Raw genomic sequence first — 19,923 nt, forward strand, 5'->3', positions numbered from 1 at the left:
TCAGCACGGATTTGTAACAAGCCTCAGTAGACCCAGTCTGTCTAACTCTAGTAACATCTGAAACTCTGCGCGCATGGTGCTCAGGCTGTCGTCGCTCTGTTCGTGTGAGAGGTGAGGCCACATGGACTGGGCCAAGTGGAAGTCCACGGGCCGCCCTTGTTTGTCCTCCGTGAAGGGCCAGAACCCGAACACTGTGACCTTGGTACACAGAGACAGCGCCGAACTCACCATGTAGAAACCTGCAGTAATAGAAAATGTCGTAAGAGGTCTCTGCCGTCACGTGTAACACATTATTGCGACACTTAGATTTGATATTCTAAATGATACGCTAAGTTGCTTTTCCTATTGGATCACACAGTAAGTCACATGTCTCGAGCATTGATGTCTCTGACTTAGGGGTACTGTGAGAGCATCTCTTCTCGCCAACTTACTAGTAGTTCAGCGCCTTAAATGTAGAAGTGGTCTCTTAGCTTAATATGTACGGACGAAATTCGCTAAATGATGAAATGTAAGACATAGCCAAGAGATCTTATCTGTCGTATTCTTGTCGCTACGTCACAGCGCTACAGTAACCAGTAAGCACCCAAGAAGGTACCGAAAGGTTACCAAAGCACCGTCAAAACTCGGCAGATACACACAATGTCTTAATAAAGAGCCCAGCATAAGTTTCTAGCTTTTATTACCGTTTGACATGGTCCTCTCCAGCCCTGCCCTGTGCCAGTACTCCACGGTGGCGTTCCTGTGCAGGGGATGTCCCAGCACCACGGTCGGCCTCAGCCCCTGCTGATGGACGGTTCTCTGCAGGTCCAACTGCCGCTGGGTGTGCTCCCGTCTGCCGAACGGCGCGGTCAGGATCAGCACAGGGCCGTAACGACTGTTGGTGACGTAGTTCTGGAAGGCTTGTTTCCAACGTGGTTCTCCCAGGTTTAGAAATCTAAGGAAGACACACACGAATGCGGAATTAGGGCTAGAAAGTCGACACAACTTGCAAAACAGTGATACCAAAGTGTACCTTTTATTATATGTTACTGGTTGTGTGTTTTGGAAAGAAACATTACTTGAACATACAGGCCAGGCATATGCTGTTAGTTATGAAAGCAACGTCTCTCCAAGTACTTTTCCATGCTCTATTTAGATATTCCCCCTATTCTTAACTGCTAGCATAGAGTCATTAGAGATGCAGGTTTACTTTTTGTTGAGTGTGACGTCATCACACGTGACGAGATGAGTTTTGACTCCCGTGTCGTCTGTGAACTTGGGCACGGTCGGGAACAAGTTCAACCTACAGAAGATAAGGTAACAGCCTTCAATTAATTCTGGACTTCCAGTTTAATTCCGAACTAATTCCCATTCTGCAGAATTCTGAACTGGAACCAGAATGGACCTATACCATTATTACGTCACAGTTTGTTTACCTGTTCTAAAGAACATTCTAGAATGGTCAGTTAAAGAATAAAGATCATTTCAAAGTTTTCAAAGTAAGGTATGTCTGATTTTTGCTGCGTCTAGTTGTGTTGACACAGCATTACATGCCGCATGGGTGATTTAGTTGTGACGTTAGACGAAAGTGGTACTGTATTAAAAGCCTTATATTAGGCTAACGCTACACAAACACACACCGCGCTACGCACCCCTGTACAATATAAACGTCGATTGACCGGCAGAATTAAACTGGAGGCTGTTAGGTACACATATCACGTAAGCCCCTGTCACACGTGGCTGAATATATCCCAAACGCTAGCTGAACTAGAATTTACCAACACAGATGAGCTTTCATGCTGACACTATAGTTTTTCTCGTGCTCGATATGATTTACCTGAAGATGAAGTCTGCCCCGTCTATCTGAGGCCCACAGCCGCTGTCCTTCAGGATGCCGCTGTTCCCCACCACACTACAGCGGTTAAATATGTCTGTTCCTGCCGCTATACTCTGTCAGTGGGATCAAGGATATGCTAAATCAATTAAGGTTATAACGTCATGATTAGATATCCAGGTAATGCGATACGTATATTTAGCTACAAGAAAATTCTTACTCAAGCAACTGGATGGGTTTTGAAAACTGTCAGACGTTTCAAGTAGCATCCACTACTTTTGTCGTACCTTTATGTAATTCTAACTACACAATATATATAATCACCATTTTGTAACCCTACTTACAGACGGTTGCAGTGAGTACAATGTTTTGTCGATGTTGTAGCCACCTCGGCCCCTGTAGTACGGTATGCGGTCGCCAGGGCGCGTGTTTGACTGTGTAAGAATGAATATCTCCGCCGTGTGAACTTGACTGCTCAGTTGATTTCTGAAACACAAGCAGACAAACTTTTTTATCACACGATCTTAATTTTCGCGTTGTACATAGCTAGAAACAGCCCACGATAGGAAAAAAGCAACCGTTTTCCATCGGCAATATCGTATTTTTACTTAACAGATATCAGTATGTTATGGGATAGGGTTCATTCAACTTACTAAAGAAAATTGACTTTGAAAATCTAGTTTTACTACTCTAAAATTGCTATGGGTTCCTATACGCCATACCTGAAGACTTGTATCGCTGGAGAGTTGAACGTGTGACGTGTGGGTGTCAGTCTGTCCACGGAATCTATGACGTCCCTGTTCGTTCTTGTGTGGTTTACAGAGTGGGCTAGCAGAGCGGCGAGCTCCGACCTGTTGTAGAAATACATTTTGGTACAAGAACAGCTTTTTTAGGATCGTTACGAATATAGCCTCCCCAAAACACTGTAAGGAACTCCAAATCCTACGTTTCGTAAATTTCATCGCAGGCGACTGAAGTTTTGTTGACAAGCTCTCCAGAAAAGAAACGGTTCTTCAGTAGTTAGGTACACGTAACTTTGTGAATAACGTGTCATCCATGTTAGTTTTATACTCCTCTCTCCCAGTTCAACCAGGAGCATAGGAGTCCTATTCACTATTCAAATAAACGTGGATGGCTTCTCCTATTCCTCAAATGCTTCTTGTTTTAGAGATCAAGAAGTGTAAATAATAATGTAGAATGAGCACACAATGTACAACTCACGGTGGTCCGAAGTCCTTTTGTGAGGAGTCGATAACAATCTTGACCCTGACGTCGCCTCCGGTCAGAGTGTACCTCAGACTCGTGGTTACCAGGAACAGTAGGAAGGAAAGCAGCGCCAGTCGCAGGGTCTTTATCTTCGGCGACATTGTAGCGTTACCTGTAGGAAAAGCGTTAAAAAAACATAGTAAGACTCTACCGCATTCATGTCCATGGCCATAACACCAATGTGCTACCATCATCTCTATCTTTCGAAATTGAAGGATGCACTGTGCTGCCTGATTATTACCTTCGCCAAGAAGGTTATGTTTTCGTAGGCGTTCGTGTGTGTGTCTGTCTGTCTGTCTGTAAACACGATAACTTGAGAAGGCTTAAATGGATTGACTTCATATTTGGTAGGTGGGTAGGTCTTGATGAGACCTCGAAATGATTAGATTTTGGGCCCCCTGGCGGCTTCTTATGGTACTGCAGCTGAACTTCCGGTTTTGATATCTCGTGATCCAGACAAGCCAGGGTTATGAAATTTGAATGGTAGATAGCTCTTGTGCTGGGGAATAAGTGACGTAGGTTTGGGCCCCCTAGCGGATTGCTCTGGAACTGCAGGGGCATTTCTTTAATATTATACAAAAGAGGATAATTCAAGAACCGGTTGACGGATCGTCATGATTTTTGGCATGCAGGTAGCTTACGTGATGTTAAACATGATCATGGGGCAATTATGCAAATATTGATATAATTTGCATAATTTATGAGGAAATTCTATAAATCTGTTGCATTACATGATAGGACTATTCAAACTTGTGACATATGTAATTGAGAACGAGAGAAACACAGGCAGATGTTGATTACGTAAATGAATACTTAATTTGCATAATTAATGACAAAATATTATAATTAAATAATAGTAACTGCCTGGAATGTCAAACTTGGGGTACATGTATTTGAAACTTATCTGAAGATGAACATTATTAAACATAACTTATTCAAATAAGACCTCATTTGCATGATTTATGAGGAAAAGCTAGAGTGGCATTTTTGGTCAAGATTATACCGTCTATTGGTGGAGAATATGATCAACTAATTATAGTTCATGGAAATGAGGATATGCTACAGTCACGAATTTTGCATGGTAGATAGCTCTTGGGCTCAAGGATAAGTGACGTAAGGTTGGGCCTCCTAGCAGCTTGTTCTGGAATTGCAGGAGCATTTATTAAAAAGTGTTTTGTTTAATTGGAAAAACTGAAGAACCGGTTGACGGATTGTAGTGATTATTGGTACGTGAATAGCTCGAGTGATGTTTGACATAATCAAAGGACAATTATGCAGATATGGATCTTATTTACATAATTGATAAAGGGATTCTATACATCTGGTGCGATCCATCATAGGACTACTCACAAATGTGACATGTACTTGAGAAAGGGAGAGTGAAAATTGACAAATCAAATTCTGCAAATAAAACATAATTTGCATAGGTGATTAGAAAAGTGAATAATTAATCAGTGGTAATTGGCCTAAATTTTATCTACAATCTACAGTCTACAATCACCAAATTATAGTGGTAAATGAGTCCAGTGCTGACAAGTAAGTGACAGAAATCTGTGCCTACAGATATAGTACGTTGCAGTACAGAGCAGAATGACATAAGCTTTGTTTTCAAAACACAGCTGCATGAAATACTAGGTTTTAAATTTGCCGTACAAAGGCCTGTGGCCCTGTGGCACATATAGGTCAGATTGTATGTTGGGCTTCAGGCTGTCCCAGAGGGGTAAGGTCATCAATCAATCGGTGTAGCTTGCACTCGCTCACAGGTGTTTCTCGTTAGAGGAAGTGCCTGCTTGACAGCTGAAAGCTGGGGTTTCCCCCTGACATGTCCCGCACATCTGTTTTTCCTGCACAATGCGCGATTGCAGACTGTTGCATCAGCCAAATGGTAGTTTTAGCAAACAGAGTTCTTCTTTCATGAGAGCTTTTCAACCCCAAGTCGTGACTTCTCGTGAGAAGAGGCTTCAAAAGAGGATGACTAGTGAGTGTAACTTCTCAACACAATCATGGTGAATGAGAAGAGGCTATTCAGTTCAAATGAGGATGACTGGTGAGTAAAACGTAAGGTTGTGTTGTACATTTCAACCTCCTCTGTGGGGCCTGGACTGTTAAAGGCATTGTTTGACGGGAAGAGGGAATTCACTATGGTTTCAAGTGTGCAGGAGAATCAATGCTATTTTGAGAAAAATATCTACCGAATAACGCCCGAATGTCTTATCTGCATTAGCACAAAAAAAAAAACAACCAAATTTAAAGGTACATTGTACATATTGGATTCCTCTCTTCTACGTGACATACGGTAATACTTCTAACAGGCGGCCTGAGTAAACATTCCTCTGTTAGAGAAAGGTTTTAGATCTAGGTGCAATTGGGAAAGTCAAGAAGTTACTAAGCCTTCTGTAGGAATTCCTTTGTGGCCCAGTGTGGATGATCTTCACATTTTACCGCTGCTTGTAAACTAGTCTAAGTTTCACTTGAGATTGAATGGTTTTTGCATGCACGAAAGCGTAAGTGAAAAATATGCCTCGGCCAAGATTTTGCAAGATACATGGTCAGTTCTGTCAATATAGAAAAGGTTATTACTTATTCCAATCAGACATGAAGTTCAGCACTTGACCTTGATATTTCAGTGCATAATCTTTATTTTTAAGGAAGGCGCCAACTTTAAACAAAGTAAAGCTACATATAACTCTCCAGTTCTCTAGATGAGCAGGTGACAATTTTGCTGTTTCCCATGAGCTCTACTTTTTCTGTAAAATACACACTTTGCATATTCAAACAAAATACTTAATTTCTTACAGCAGCACTACTAGGAACGTCAGGAGACCAAGATTTTAACTGAACAAAGAAGTCTGCTGCCAATAGAAACATCAAAGTATAACTATGCCCAGGTCAAGGCGCAAAAGTGTAGATCAGAGGAAAAGGATGGTCTCTGCATACAATAAAAGGCAGAGATTGCACGAGACATCAGATGTATCTGATAAAAGACGCATGTCTGACCGGGAAAGAAAGAAAAAACAGAGATTGAATGAGACGCCAGACACTGCTGAGAAAAGACGCGTGTCTGACAGGGAGACAAAGAAGAGAAAGAGATTGAACGAGACGCCAGACACTGCTGAGAAAAGACGCGTGTCTGACAGGGAGACAAAGAAGAGAAAGAGATTGAACGAGACGCCAGACACTGCTGAGAAAAGACGCGTGTCTGACAGGGAGACAAAGAAAAGAAAGAGATTGAATGAAACGCCAGAAGTTGCTCAGAAAAGACGCATTTCTAACAGGCAAGCCATAAAAAAACGCAGAGAAGAAGAGGCTGTAGAAGCAGCTGAGAAGCGTCGCACATTAAATAGAGTTGCCATGCAAACACAGAGAAAACAAGCTACACATGAAATTGTTGAGGCAGGACGGGCAGCTGCAAGGGCTCGAATGAAGAAAAAAAGAAGAGAGGAACAAAGCAAGGACATGGCAATTGAAGACTGTGCTGCCTGCTTCAGGTCGAGAATAGCTGAAGGGCCCATTTATGCTTGCATATCATGCTGCCGGCTGCTATACAGAAGTACAGTCGTGGAAATGAAGGTTGACAATTACCCGACAAACGAAACAACAAAGGGCATACTAAAGTCTAAATCTCTTAGTACATGTACATGGCAAACTAATGGCAAGTCCTGGGTTTGCCAGACTTGCCATAAATCCCTTAAGAAAGGAGAACTCCCAACCCAGTCATGGTTTAATAACCTTGACCTTGCCTCTGTACCTCCTGAATTGCAAGGTCTCCGGCCCTTAGAGTTGAGATTGATCAGCCAACGAATACCATTTATGAAACTGGTGGCATTGCCCCGAGGAGGACAGAAGGCCATTCACGGAAGTGCAGTAAATGTACCCTCTAAATTGCAGTCAGTGGTATCTCTATTGCCAAGATTACCAGAAGCTGCTCAAGTGGTAGCACTGAAACTGAAAAGGAAACTATCTTACAAAGGCCATTACATGCATGAGTACGTCAGGCCTCAAAGAGTAATGCATGCGTTAGAGTGGTTGAAGAAGAACAACCCACTGTACAAGGATGTTTCAATTTCTGCTGACTGGGAACGGCAATGGAGAAACCAAGACTGTGATTTATGGGAGGCCATGACAGCAAATGGTTGTAAGGATCCGGAGATAAGGGAGAGTTTGCCTGCATGTCCACCATCTCCATGTCCACCATCTCCATGTCCACCATCTCCATGCCCACCATCTCCATGTCCACCATCTCCATGCCCACCGTCTCCATGCCCACCGTCTCCATGCCCACCCTCTCCATGCCCACCGTCTCCATGCCCACCGTCTCCATGCCCACCGTCTCCATGCCCACCGTCTCCATCTCCATGCCCACCATCTCCATGCCCACCATCTACTGCTGATGGCTACCAGATTCTGAAAGATTTAGCAAGGAGGCGAAATCTTGAGATCAGGGATGTGCCAGGGGATGGAGACTGTTTCTTTCATGCTGTCTCTGTATCGCTTCCAGCAGCTGGTGTGCAAGCTATCCCTGGTCCCGAGTTAAGAACACAGCTAATCAACTACCTGGAGACCACAGAGTACAAAGAATATTACTCAGGTTTCCTTACAGATCCAGTTCCTGCCAGATCCAGGCCAACGCCAACATGCAACACGAATCAAGATCAACGGTTTCAATCATACATTCATGGATTGCGAAATGGGGAATGGGCCGATTTTCTGGTAGTTCACGCTCTTGCTAACATGCTAAATATCAATATCAAAGTCATCAACACCATCACACCCGACTGGCCGGTTGATGTTCATCCTCTACTGCAGAGAAGCCAGAACACAATTACAATAGGGCAGATTGGCGAGCTACATTTTGTGGCCTTGCAGGATGCTGGTGTCGAAGTTACCGAAGACTCAGAAACAGAGTCTGAAAATGAGGAAGATGAGGAAGATAGGGTTGCTTTTCAGGAAACAAGCAAACTACGGGGTCTTCCTTATGACACCCTACTACAGGAAGAACAAGTTCCCAATGGCGACAATATATACTCTGTTGCACCAGGGGAGAATCAAACACCCTGCGCTTTCTTCACTGATGATAGATTTGAAGAGCTCGCCAATCCATCTAAGTATCCGTATGGCCGCGGGGGGTTAGGTGAGAAGCGCCAGAAGGGAATCACGCCTCGGAAGTATTTCAACCTACGGCTTTTGCACAAGGATGGAAGATTTGCTAAAGACATCGAGTACCTGCTGGCTGCACAATATTCAGTAGAAGCAAAGCAGATCAAAGATAGCATCCAGATCAATCTGCGCCAGACCAGGGGCCATACATTTCAGAATAGGAAGATCAATGCTGGCCTAATGAAGAACTTGGACAATGTGCAGGCAATGCTGCGTACTGACAATGCGTTCAAGTTCTTGACGAACGTCAGGGGATCTCCACCCTACTGGAACAAAGCTCTACTGGATTTACTGGCCTATGTCCGGCAGCTGGGCATACCCACGTGGTTCCTCACGTTATCAGCTGCGGACATGCAATGGCCCGAGGTGATCCAAAGTATTGCTCACCAGTATGGAAGAAATCTGACGGCTGATGACATAAAGAACATGACATGGCAAGAGAAGTCCAACTGGCTTCGATGCAATCCGGTTACCGCAGCCCGGCAGTTTCATCACCGACTGACCCTGTTTTTCAGCGAATTCATCGGAGGAAAGGCTAACCCAATTGGTCAACTCCAAGACTACATGATTCGAATTGAGTTCCAAGCCCGGGGGTCCCCCCATGCACATACGATACTCTGGATGAAGGACGCCCCAAAACTCGGTGTGAACAGTGACAGCGACGTGGTCAACTTCATTAACAAGCACCAAACCTGTGCCATTCCTGGCGAAGAGGAAGAAGACCTGAGGCACCTGGTACTCTCTTTGCAAAAGCATGTACATTCGCAGACATGCCGGAGAAATGGGTCCTGCAGATTCAGGTTCCCATATCCGCCAAGCTGTGAGACAATGATCGCCAGACCATCACACGAGGCAGATCCGTTAGCTGTAAAAAGGGACCTCAAAGTAAAAGAGGAGGTTTTCCGGAAAGTGCGTACCGTAATGGAAGACAAAAACACTCCTGAAGATATTTCCCTGGAACAGCTGCTGCAAAGGGCCAAGGTGGGTCCAGATGTGTACCAACAGGCGCTGAAGCTGACAAAATCAGGTGAACAAATCGTCCTTCAGCGTCATCCATCCGAAAGATTCATAAATCAATACAACCCAAGCATCCTTCAAACCTGGCGTGCTAACATGGACCTACAATTTATTCTGGATGCATATTCATGCATCATGTACATTACTAGTTACATGTTGAAAGGGGAAAGAGCAATGAGCGAGGTGCTAAAGAAGGTGCTGGAGGAGAGCAGAGGCGATGACCTGAAATCTACACTGAGGAAGGTCGGATCAGCCTTTCTCAATAACAGAGAGGTGAGTGCACAGGAGGCTGTGTACAGGCTGCTTTCTCTGCCACTAAAAAGAGCCAGCAGGAAAGTGGTCTTTGTAAACACTGCTCCAAAAGACAAACGGGTGTCCATGCTCAAGCCGCGGAGTGTCCTGGACGCCATGGACGACGAGGACGATCATATCTTCTGTACGTCACCCCTCGATAGGTACGTGTGCCGACCGAACGTCCTCGAAAAAATGTCCCTAGCTGAATTTTCAGCCACGTACACAACCGGTGGAAGTTATCTGCCCGACGACCACATTCCAGATGTGCTGGATGGCAGGGATGAAAATGGTGCTGCCGACAATGAAGGAAGCAACCAAGACGACATGTATCCAGCCGTCATCACACTGCAGAACAACTTGGGCACCATGAGAAAGAGGAAAAAGCACTTCATCATCAGGTACATCAATCATTCACATTTTACATGACACTGCACACACCTTATGCTTGTTGGTGAGTTTTTGATTTCCGTTGTTGACATGTAATAATAGTGCATATCACATACCATTGCAGGTTTCACAAAGAAAGAAAAGATGGCGAGGACAGGTACAGGAATTTACTCATGCTGTACTTGCCTTGGCGAAACGAGGAGGTCGACATCAAAGCAACCTTCCCATCGTTCAAAGAACACTATGAACACGTCATAGACACCATCCGTACCAATGAAGCGATGTTCAGCATAAACGCTGATGCAGTCAATGCAGCCTATGATGATCTGCGTCAAAATGGTCCCCCAGAAGACATGTGGGATAGTGTTGCTCCGAATGTGGAGTTCCAACAGGCTGAACAACAAGATGAAGGAATAACTGTGGAGACAGAAGTATTCCAGGAGGACCAATGTGGAAACATCGACCTGGCCCCACATTCAACATCCAGTCCTAGTTGTGAACTTCACGCACGCTTTTCAGCAGAGATGAATAAAGTGCTGATGAGTTCAGAGGAATACAGAGCTATGATGCGGTCCTTAAACAGCCAGCAAATGGAAGTTCTCAGGTTTCATCGCAAATGGTGCAAAGATACCATCGTTGCTCTGAAACAAAACCAACCCGTGCCACAGTACACGGTATTTCTGAGTGGCCCCGGTGGAGTTGGCAAGAGCCATATAATCAAGTTGGTTCATCATGAAACACTGAGACTTCTCAGACCTTTGTCTGGACATTATTTCGACCCAAATGACCTCCCAGTTTTGTTGACTGCCTTTACAGGAACAGCTGCGTTTGGCATTAATGGTATGACCTTGCACTCAGCTCTCAGCCTCAGTTGTGGTCTGAACAGGGGCAAAGACTATCAGCCATTAAGCAGTGACCGACTGAACACCCTTCGCTCACGCTTGGGAAAGCTGAAGCTCCTTGTTGTGGACGAGGTGTCGATGGTCGGTGCAGACCTCCTGTATCACATCCACCGCCGTCTGCAGGACATCTGTGGCAGCCCCGACCCTGACAGCCGGTTTGGAGGGGTCAGCATCCTGGCTGTCGGAGACCTGTTCCAACTTCAGCCTGTCGGTCAGAATCATGTCTTCGGCCTGCCTTCAGACAGCTACGCCAAGTTGCATGGATCTCTGTGGGAGGAAAACTTCCACATGATGGAACTCACGGAGAGCATGCGACAGAAAGAAGACCAAAACTTTGCAAATCTTCTGATGAGAGTAAGAACAGCCTCATGCACAGAAGATGACATTCACCTTCTCAAGTCCAGGGTCATATCCAGAACCGACCCAAGCTATCCATCAGAAGCCCTGCACGTCTTACAAAACCAACAGAGAAGTAGATGAGCACAATGCCAAACACCTGACAAAACTTTCATCAAAGGTGTTTGATATCAAAGCCATCGACTCGAAGAAAGATCTTCTAACGGGTTTCACAAATGTTGCCATGTCCACCAAGCCAAGTGACACGGGTGGCTTGCGAGAAGTCGTGTCTGTAGCCGTGGGAGCAAGGGTGATGGTGACTGTCAATATTGACGTTGCAGATGGACTTGTAAATGGAACATTTGCAACGGTCGTTGGCATTGACAGCACAGGTCCTGATGTCCATACCATCCTGGTTAAGTTTGATAGTGATCGTGTTGGCAAACAAGCCATTACCGACAGCCAATATAAGCAGGCTTACCCCGGAGCAGTACCCATCAAAAGACAAACTGTTCAGTTCTTCGCTGGTAAGGGAAGACGGTCGGTCCAAGCACAGCGGGCTCAATTTCCACTGTCATTAGCATGGGGCTGCACTATTCACAAAGTTCAAGGCAAGACATTGAGCAGAATTGTTGTCTCAATGGAAAGCAAAGGTTGCTTCATGCCTGGCCAAGCTTACGTTGCCCTAAGCCGGGTGAAGAGCCTACACGGCCTGTATCTTTTGGGATTTAACACAAGTGCGATCCGTGTCAACCCAGCTGTACTCTCAGAAATGGACCGCCTGCAACAAGAGCTTGTCCCGAAGGCCCCACTGCCGTCTTTCACCCCTGATTGTGACATTTCTCTCATCATCAAGCTGCTCAACATACGATCCTATCCTGAACATCTGCAAGACTTAAAAGCAGACAGGTCGACGCTTCCTGTTGACATTTTCTGTTTCGTCGAAACCTTTCTGCAAAGGCATCAACAGATTGAACAATTCATACCAGAAACCCGAGCCTTTAGAGCAGAGAGAATGGGAAGAGGCGGCGGAGTCATGAACCTTGCAAGACAAGACATCAATCCCACACATCTTCAAATTGCAGTCAAGGGACTAGAATTCATAGGTACCACTGTCACAAAAGCATCCACCACAGTCAACATCATCACCATCTACAGACCACCCTCCTTGCCAGAAGCAGACTTCATCGATAGACTGCAAAAACTCTTACTTCAGCTTCCCAGGAACATCTTGACAGTTATCCTCGGTGATTTCAATTTCGACGTCTTCAAATGCCCACCTCCCAAAATTCTATCTGTTATGGGGCAGTTTGGCTTCAGCCAACAGGTTCAAGCTCCCACCACTGACTATGGTACCCTCCTTGATCACGTTTACGTCCGTGACCTTGGACAAGACAGTGTCCATGTCAGTGTTCAGGACACATATTACACAGACCATGACATGGTCTGTGTTTCCTTGATGTTAAAACATCAGACTGTTCCTTAAGTAAGACTATGGATCCACTCTAACACAAAAGCTTTGCAGTTCATGGTTTGACATGTTCAAGATACAAATATGACAGCAGCAACCTTTGCGCATCAAATCCAATTCTTAGCTTGGTATTGATTGTGACATTCTCCTTCTCTGATATTGTAAATAATTGATTTACAATAATTAATACCCATGAAATCGAAAAACATATAATGTAAAATAAATAAAACAAATATATAATGTAAAATACAACATTCTGATGTAAATGGTGATGTAAATACTATAAACAAATGTATATCTGATAATTGTATACATGTACAGTTTGTTATTGTATAGAGCAGGTTTAAAATGATTATTTCACACTGATGTATAATAATTCCATTATTAAGAAATGATGATTGAACTATATGTAATTCATATAAATAAATTATTACGTAGCATGGTATAATGAAAGACCAGTTTCCATATTTTTTAAAATGATTTGCTTGGAATCCCACATTGATTATTTCCATAATCAATGACATTCATGATTTCATGCCATTACTTGTTAGAGCTTGTTATGGCCACTGGGCTGACAGGTTTCTTGGTTTTTCTGCTTTCCGTCTTATCGGCATAAGAATCCCGACAGAGCACGATCCAAGAGAGATGAGCGGAACAGATTTATCAAGACTCCTTGGCCATGGTCTTACCCATGTTGACGGATCTACAGTCTCCACCAGACTAACAAAGCTGGCCCAAATGTAGCCGTAAAGGGAGGGTTTGCGAGGAAAGTTTGGTCACCACAGGGCTGCATTTGATGGGCCGCGCAGTGAAATTTGTTACCCTTACAGCGGTATGACTTTTCATTCGGAAGGCCCGGGGGAGGCTAGTGACTTTGACAGCTTTGATTTGATTTGGATTCTTGGCTCGCGTGTTTGTCGAGATTGTGCGCGCATGCCGTGACGTCACCAGTGAAACCGTATGACTGGAACTGCAGCAGACAATATCCTGTCATCTTAAATCACTGGTCTGACAGCACAAGTAAAATCATCTTTCCACACCCCTGCTTTAACTGCGACACACCCGTGCTTAAGAATGGCCTTCTTTCTAAAGACTGTTATTGGATAGAAATTATGATCACCTGACATAATTTATGCAAATAAGGAATGTTTATGATGTAAATCGTCAATCGTAAAGGTTAAAGTCACTTGGCGAAGGTATGAGATCGTGGAACTCTAGTTGTTTTTTTTTTTTTTTGTATATGGCGTAGCGCTAGCAAAATAAGTTGTAACTTAAGTGTGTGTCACATTGTCCTTGTCCTTTGTGTAATACTAATAAAACATTAAGGGTGTGTCATGGCTGATATCAAATTATACACAGTAGATTAGATTTAGTAGAGTAGATTTTCTAACATGCAGAAGAAATGCAAAGGATTACACATTTCCCCTCCCTTAAACCGATCCATAACGAATATATTATTAGGCTGTTACTCGCTCATGCTGTTGTTAATGTTGATTGATGCATGCAAGGTCAATCAAAATTATGAGGAGGGGCATATCTATTCTATGTGCAGCACAGAATAATGACTCTACATCGCTGTACATTATGATATTGTTCACGAACTTTGTAAAACTTTCTATGGTGAATCAACTGTGCTGCCTTTTCTTTATCTTATCAAGACCCAAGATCTATATACTAAGTAATACACTTCTTACCGAAGGACCTCCCATCCAATTTTACACTTCAGTAAAAACACCTCACCCCACCGAGGTCGCCGACACTTGTCTGGTGGTACGCCATGTGTGATGATTACAGATAATTCACCCTCACCACGTACATGCAGCCTCAATCAGATCTCTACTACTGAAAAATAAACAGGCAAATAGAAACAAGATATCAACAATATCTATAAAAGTTTGTAATGGAAAAGACGCTGAGAAAGTATAGTCAAGACGCAATCTACCCATGCTTGCATAATACGGTTGTCCTTGACCGATGGAGGAAAGCACAGCGAGATTTGTAGCGTCTTGAGCAACAGTACGGCACTTAAAGACTTTTAGCTATCTTATCCCGTAGTTTAGAGACACAACACAATATCTCTGCGTTCGTAGGAATCAGTCAATCCATCTTTTAAAGTCTGATCGGTGGTGCCCCGCTTGTTGAATATAATAGCTCCACTTAACTTGTGCCCAACACATTTGATTGCACACGTTTGACTGCAGGCAAGGTAAACCGCAAAGATCACCTGGTAAATTTAAATACCACTCTTGCTGCTTTGTCTCTTGTTTTGAACAAAGAGGGTGAATATGTGTTTAGTTGCATTAGAATATATCATAAAAAATGGCACGTGACAGCCCTTGAGATTCATGGTTTGAAAGCTATAGCTGAGTAAAAAAAACGCAAAGTAGATGAGATTAGACTAGACATGTCCATTATTGCAAAGAGGTAACTATAGTTTAGACACACATTTCACATAAAGGCATATTTAGTCTAAGGGGGAGCGAGCAAGGATACGTTTTTATACTAGTTTCTTTTCAAGGAGTTCAAAGAAGACTGACGTCCTATCTCCTTTTTTTAGCTGGCCGTCTTAAATCATTTTCATCCCCAATATACATGTAGTACTACAGTTTAATGTACGTGAACCCTCTATCTCTTCTGTACAGTGTGAATACAAAATATGCATTGATTAACTTGGATTTAGCCGGGATCTACGTTCTACCTTCTCTCTGACGTCATTCTTAGTTCCCATGGTAACTTCGTCGGACCCCCAAGAGTGAGGTAATGACGTCATTCCTCCAGGTGTCGTCTGAAAACACTCCACAACACGATATTATCGGAGCCAAAAACACAGAGTGCGTGCTGCGTGCGTAAGTTCACTGTAGTTATCAGAGGGACGCTCAAAGGTCAGATATATGATTAAATTTTGCTCCATGAGCAAATTGAAAAGAACTAAGCTCAAGTGTTTTTGTCATCACTCGCTTGTCTCGTTAACTTCAGGCCCCTTTTCAGAAGACGTCTATTGCTGAATGAATGTTGAGCGACAAAAATGTTAATTTGCGACCCTCTATACATTAGTTGGAATATGATGCGCAATGCAAACGTAAATGATTTTGGGAACAGCAAAACACACAAAACGTAATAAAAATCATGTCAATAAACTTCGTTGAGCGATCGCGATCTGTCAAATATTTGGTCGCTCAATCGTGGCAGCTTCTGGTCGAAAGCGGCTCCTGCACTACTGTTTTAAAGTAAGTGACTGTTGACAGAATTATTTTCAGAAGACTAGGTCAACCTTAGAATCAAAAGACTTTCTTTTCTTTAGTCCAGCTTGGATAGGAATAATAGGATCATTGTTTTTAAAAAAAAAATGGTATATCCTCCGGCGTATCATTGCAATAATCGCAGCTGTGTTTGTCTCAAATTAAAACTTAAAGCAGAGACGTCAACATTCATTCTTTTTGACTCAACTCTACAAATCAAATCAAATCAAATGTTTGGAATTAGGCTATATTTCACCAAGGGGCTAAACCTCCTTAATTCCACGGCATAGCATACATGTAAAAAGGGAAATTATCTCTATCCAGATTTAGGTTATTCAAGAGCTATTCTTCCAACACTGTTCATGGTAGAAAAGACAGACGATATGTACAGTATTTACAGATTCATTGTACCGGGGTAATTCCCCTAGTTCTTTTCTACAACCACAGTGTGCAGTAGTGGACCACGGCGTAATGTCCTTGGATAGTTCTGCGACCCTTTCCAGTAGCGTGCATGCGACAAAAAAAACAGGATTCGAATTCCCAACGTCTTGGTCCAGAGGCAGGGTCGCTAAAACCGCTGGACTAACCGCAGGTGTAGCTGGTGGTCTAAGTCTATATCTTATATATGTCGTCAACACACACCTCCCGCACACGCACAAGCTTGTGACGACCTTGCACCATGTTACTGTACTGATGATCGCACACGTGTGGGGACCTTGCCTCTAGCTCACCGACAGCCACTCTCAAAATACTAGTGTTGTTAGCAACGTAGGAGCAAGTCACTGATATCAAGAACCATCTAGTAAAAAAGGAAAATTACCTTACACTGTCGTTAGAAGTCGTCCAAGTGCACGTATAGACCCGTCCTGTTTTTCATATGTACCCGAGTTGTTAATGGGTCCAATTACGGAACAATGTCCGCCTGTAGGCGACTGTCACACGGGTCGGAAAAAAGGAGGTGTGTCCTCAGAAAGGTCAGAACCCCATTGTGTAACAATTGAGCTGTAACAATCGTGATATTCAATGTAGCAACAGATTGTGTCAAAGAACGCCCGCCAAGTTGTCGGGCATGTCAACGCGATATTTATGATGCACCCTTTATTGTGAGCGATGAAAGACCAACAATTTAATACTACATGCAGTAGATTGCTCGATGAATTATTTCATAATAAAAAAAGTGTGTGTGCTTTTTTCTCGAATATCTTGCATCAAATTCTGATTATAAAATCAAAGGTACTTAAAGCGATCAACTATATAGTTGAAAGGGGACCAAGGAGATGCTGTCATTGGATCGAAGTGATTTTTGATTTTGATAAATACGGCTGTAGTTGAAGCTATCGTCGCTAGATGGCATTTCTGAGTCTCTGCAGGTAAGTCATGCCATGGCCAGGTACATGTAACAACTTTTGATCCATGAAAATCAAGCCAACTTAAGCGATGCATGACGGTACCGTGTTTGTGTCACCTTCTGTACAATTTATCTTCTGTACTTAAAATTATCGTCTGTGCTAAAAAAAGGCCTCACTACATAAATCAAAATATATATTTGTGTATAACTATATGCTACCTGATTGTTGAGCTTACAGTTACATGCATGTAACTGCTCTGACATTTAAACAATGTATTTACATAAATTTACACAAATACAGACACACGCCCATGTACACAAACTCTTTGTCACACTCAAAATGAGACAGAACGTTGCAAATAAGATAGTAAGTCTTGAAATATAGCAAAACAAGTACACACAAAAAGAGAATGTACGCTTTTGTAGTTGATGAAATATCCATGTATAAAACATATTACAATAAAGACAAATATACGGAGCAAAGAAATCAAAATGTAGTGAGCATCATACAATTCCATGCCAATAATATAGCACCCTTGTAGCAAACATTGGTCAAGATAGGGTTTAATTCATACCTATCATAATTGTGCTTAATAAAATAAATTATGGCATAATGGAATCAACAGAATTCTGTGTCGAAACATCACGACCGAAACAGTATAGCCTATAATCACATATGGGCTGCTAAAAACAAGGGGGCCTGACAAAATATAGGTCCCTTTGCAAAAACTATACACATTTTCAGATGACTTCAGCAAATACAAATATACACCTGGGCAGACCAACTGTCCCTAACCCACTGCACAGTATAACTAAATCAATCCAGGAGAATGGCTATGTAACATGTATTGGTCAGGTCTAGTCATTATCAGGTTGACTCTGCACATGTTCCTTATAATGTTACATACAGGCCAAACTCTAAATGTACAGGAGCTGGGTAGGGCCAAAAATGGCCACAGAAGTTCACAATGTTACAACATGGCTTCTTCATACATGTATGTTTTATTCTTCCCCATGAAGATTTTTTTAGTAACAAATGCAGTAACGGTATCAGATGATGATACAGTTTCTTAATTAATGGATGAATATCAATCATGCTATTGGCTGTACTACCGGTAATTAAAAGGTTCCTATTGTTTTGAGTACTGATGACATTTGTTGTACTTGATAATATTGCTTATCACTAACACATGGTAAACTCAGTGTATGTTTCTGCAAAATCTTGCCTGGCTTGTGTTTATTTTGGCAACACCACAGGAGCACAGCCATTTCCTCATTATCACCTTTTTACTGAGAGCAACAAACCATGATGCAAGATGAGGTTATGTTATGTTACATGTACTACCTAGGCAGGGGGAAGCCTGCTACAGCCAAGTCTGAAGAATAACAAATAAAATTAATATGCAAGAACTCAAAAATGCAGCACAAACATTCATCTTTCAACCAGGCAAAGACACCATGTGATAATTTACATTACAAATACCTTAGTTTACAATATACAATTCATTAACATTGCACGAAATGAAAGTTGAACTCCAGCTCTTAAAACTTCCACAACAAAAGTTTGTCCCAAAACATGAACCAAGGCCTGCTACCCTGTGAGTTACAGCAATGAACATGGAAGTAGTGTTAAGAATTGGATTTCGAATACATGTATTTCCTAACTACATGCATATACATATACAACACATTCATACAGGAATTTTGTCTTAAGCAAGCAATTCAGTCATGGCAGATGAATTGTCAAATTGTATGATGATTATTTCTTGATCAGCTACATATATAGTCTGACTTAACTATTGTCTTGTTTCTTTTTACACTATTCTAAGAGCCTAACCTATGTGAGTGTCATTGGAAATATTTGTTTTGTACAGAATATGACTGCTTCGTGTCTTCGCATTGGGAAGACTGTCCATTTTCAGACATGGAAAATTAAATTCTTCCACAATGTCTCTATGAGTTGTCCTTAGTTTTAAAATGCTACAATAACACTTTGCATAGAGACATATCATGTTAAAATAGACTGTGTTATGCTCTGTAGCTAGTCAAGCATTGTTGGTCAGGTTAGACAAAAGAGAATATACCGTGAAGGCAAAGTCTTGTAGTTTTCTTAGCCTCCTTATCGGGCTCTATATGCCTGGCTTTTTGGGGCTTACAATGTGCCCTTTTCTGATGGTATATCAATTCTTGGTACTCAGTTTCTTGTAGGTCACCTCTGAAAAGGCAACTAAAAAAGCCTGACTCAAAGAGCCTCATGAGGACTCTATACTTCTCTGATGCTAAGGTCACTTGGCATAGAAGTAACATTGTTGTGAACTGGTTTGACATATGAAAGCAACAGCAGCTAGAACAAAACAGCAACATGAAACATGCAACAAGAATATTTTCTTGAAAACTCACCAATAACTCAATAACTACAAAATTACTTGAAGTATTGTGTTGCACTACAAAACAAAAAATCTGCAGTGGCTTTTGGATGGCATGATTAATTATCCCATGTAGCCTTCAGTTGTAGCGAGAAGTTAGTACAACAAATTTTTACAAGAAACAGAATAACACATTCAAGAAAATGTATATTGTACACAAAACGTTGAATATGGAGATTTCTGCTGTACTGTCATGTTCCAACTACATGTAATGCACAATGTATCTCCTAGAATCACTGCAAGACCACAGTTCACGAGAACAAACCT

The 19,923-nt window shown here is 42.4% G+C and overlaps 1 protein-coding gene across 1 annotated transcript; it reads right to left on the minus strand.

Moving 5' to 3' along the window:
* LOC109479623 (alpha-N-acetylneuraminide alpha-2,8-sialyltransferase-like) lies at window positions 1–3,180 on the minus strand. The gene is made up of 7 exons (XM_019781609.1): window positions 3,035–3,180; window positions 2,536–2,664; window positions 2,158–2,299; window positions 1,817–1,929; window positions 1,190–1,282; window positions 684–934; window positions 1–239 (listed from the first exon to the last, which is right to left on the minus strand). The coding sequence occupies exons 1-7, from the start codon at window positions 3,178–3,180 to the stop codon at window positions 1–3; spliced, it is 1,113 nt and encodes a 370-aa protein (XP_019637168.1).
* Between the last annotated feature and the right edge of the window lie 16,743 nt (window positions 3,181–19,923).

This window comes from Branchiostoma belcheri, unplaced genomic scaffold, assembly GCF_001625305.1.
Source record: "Branchiostoma belcheri isolate BF01 breed outbred unplaced genomic scaffold, Haploidv18h27 scaffold5, whole genome shotgun sequence".
NCBI lineage: Eukaryota > Metazoa > Chordata > Leptocardii > Amphioxiformes > Branchiostomatidae > Branchiostoma > Branchiostoma belcheri.

What these genes read in the sequence shown, in the direction of transcription:
- LOC109479623 (XM_019781609.1), bottom strand. Translation starts at nt 3,180, where the DNA reads ATGTCGCCGAAGATAAAGACCCTGCGACTGGCGCTGCTTTCCTTCCTA. An exon ending in CAAAAGGACTTCGGACCACC is followed by an intron (nt 2,665 to 3,034) that starts GTGAGTTGTACA and finishes TTTCTACAACAG; the next exon opens with GTCGGAGCTCGCCGCTCTGC. An exon ending in GACGTCACACTCAACAAAAA is followed by an intron (nt 935 to 1,189) that starts GTAAACCTGCAT and finishes TGTCTTCCTTAG; the next exon opens with ATTTCTAAACCTGGGAGAAC.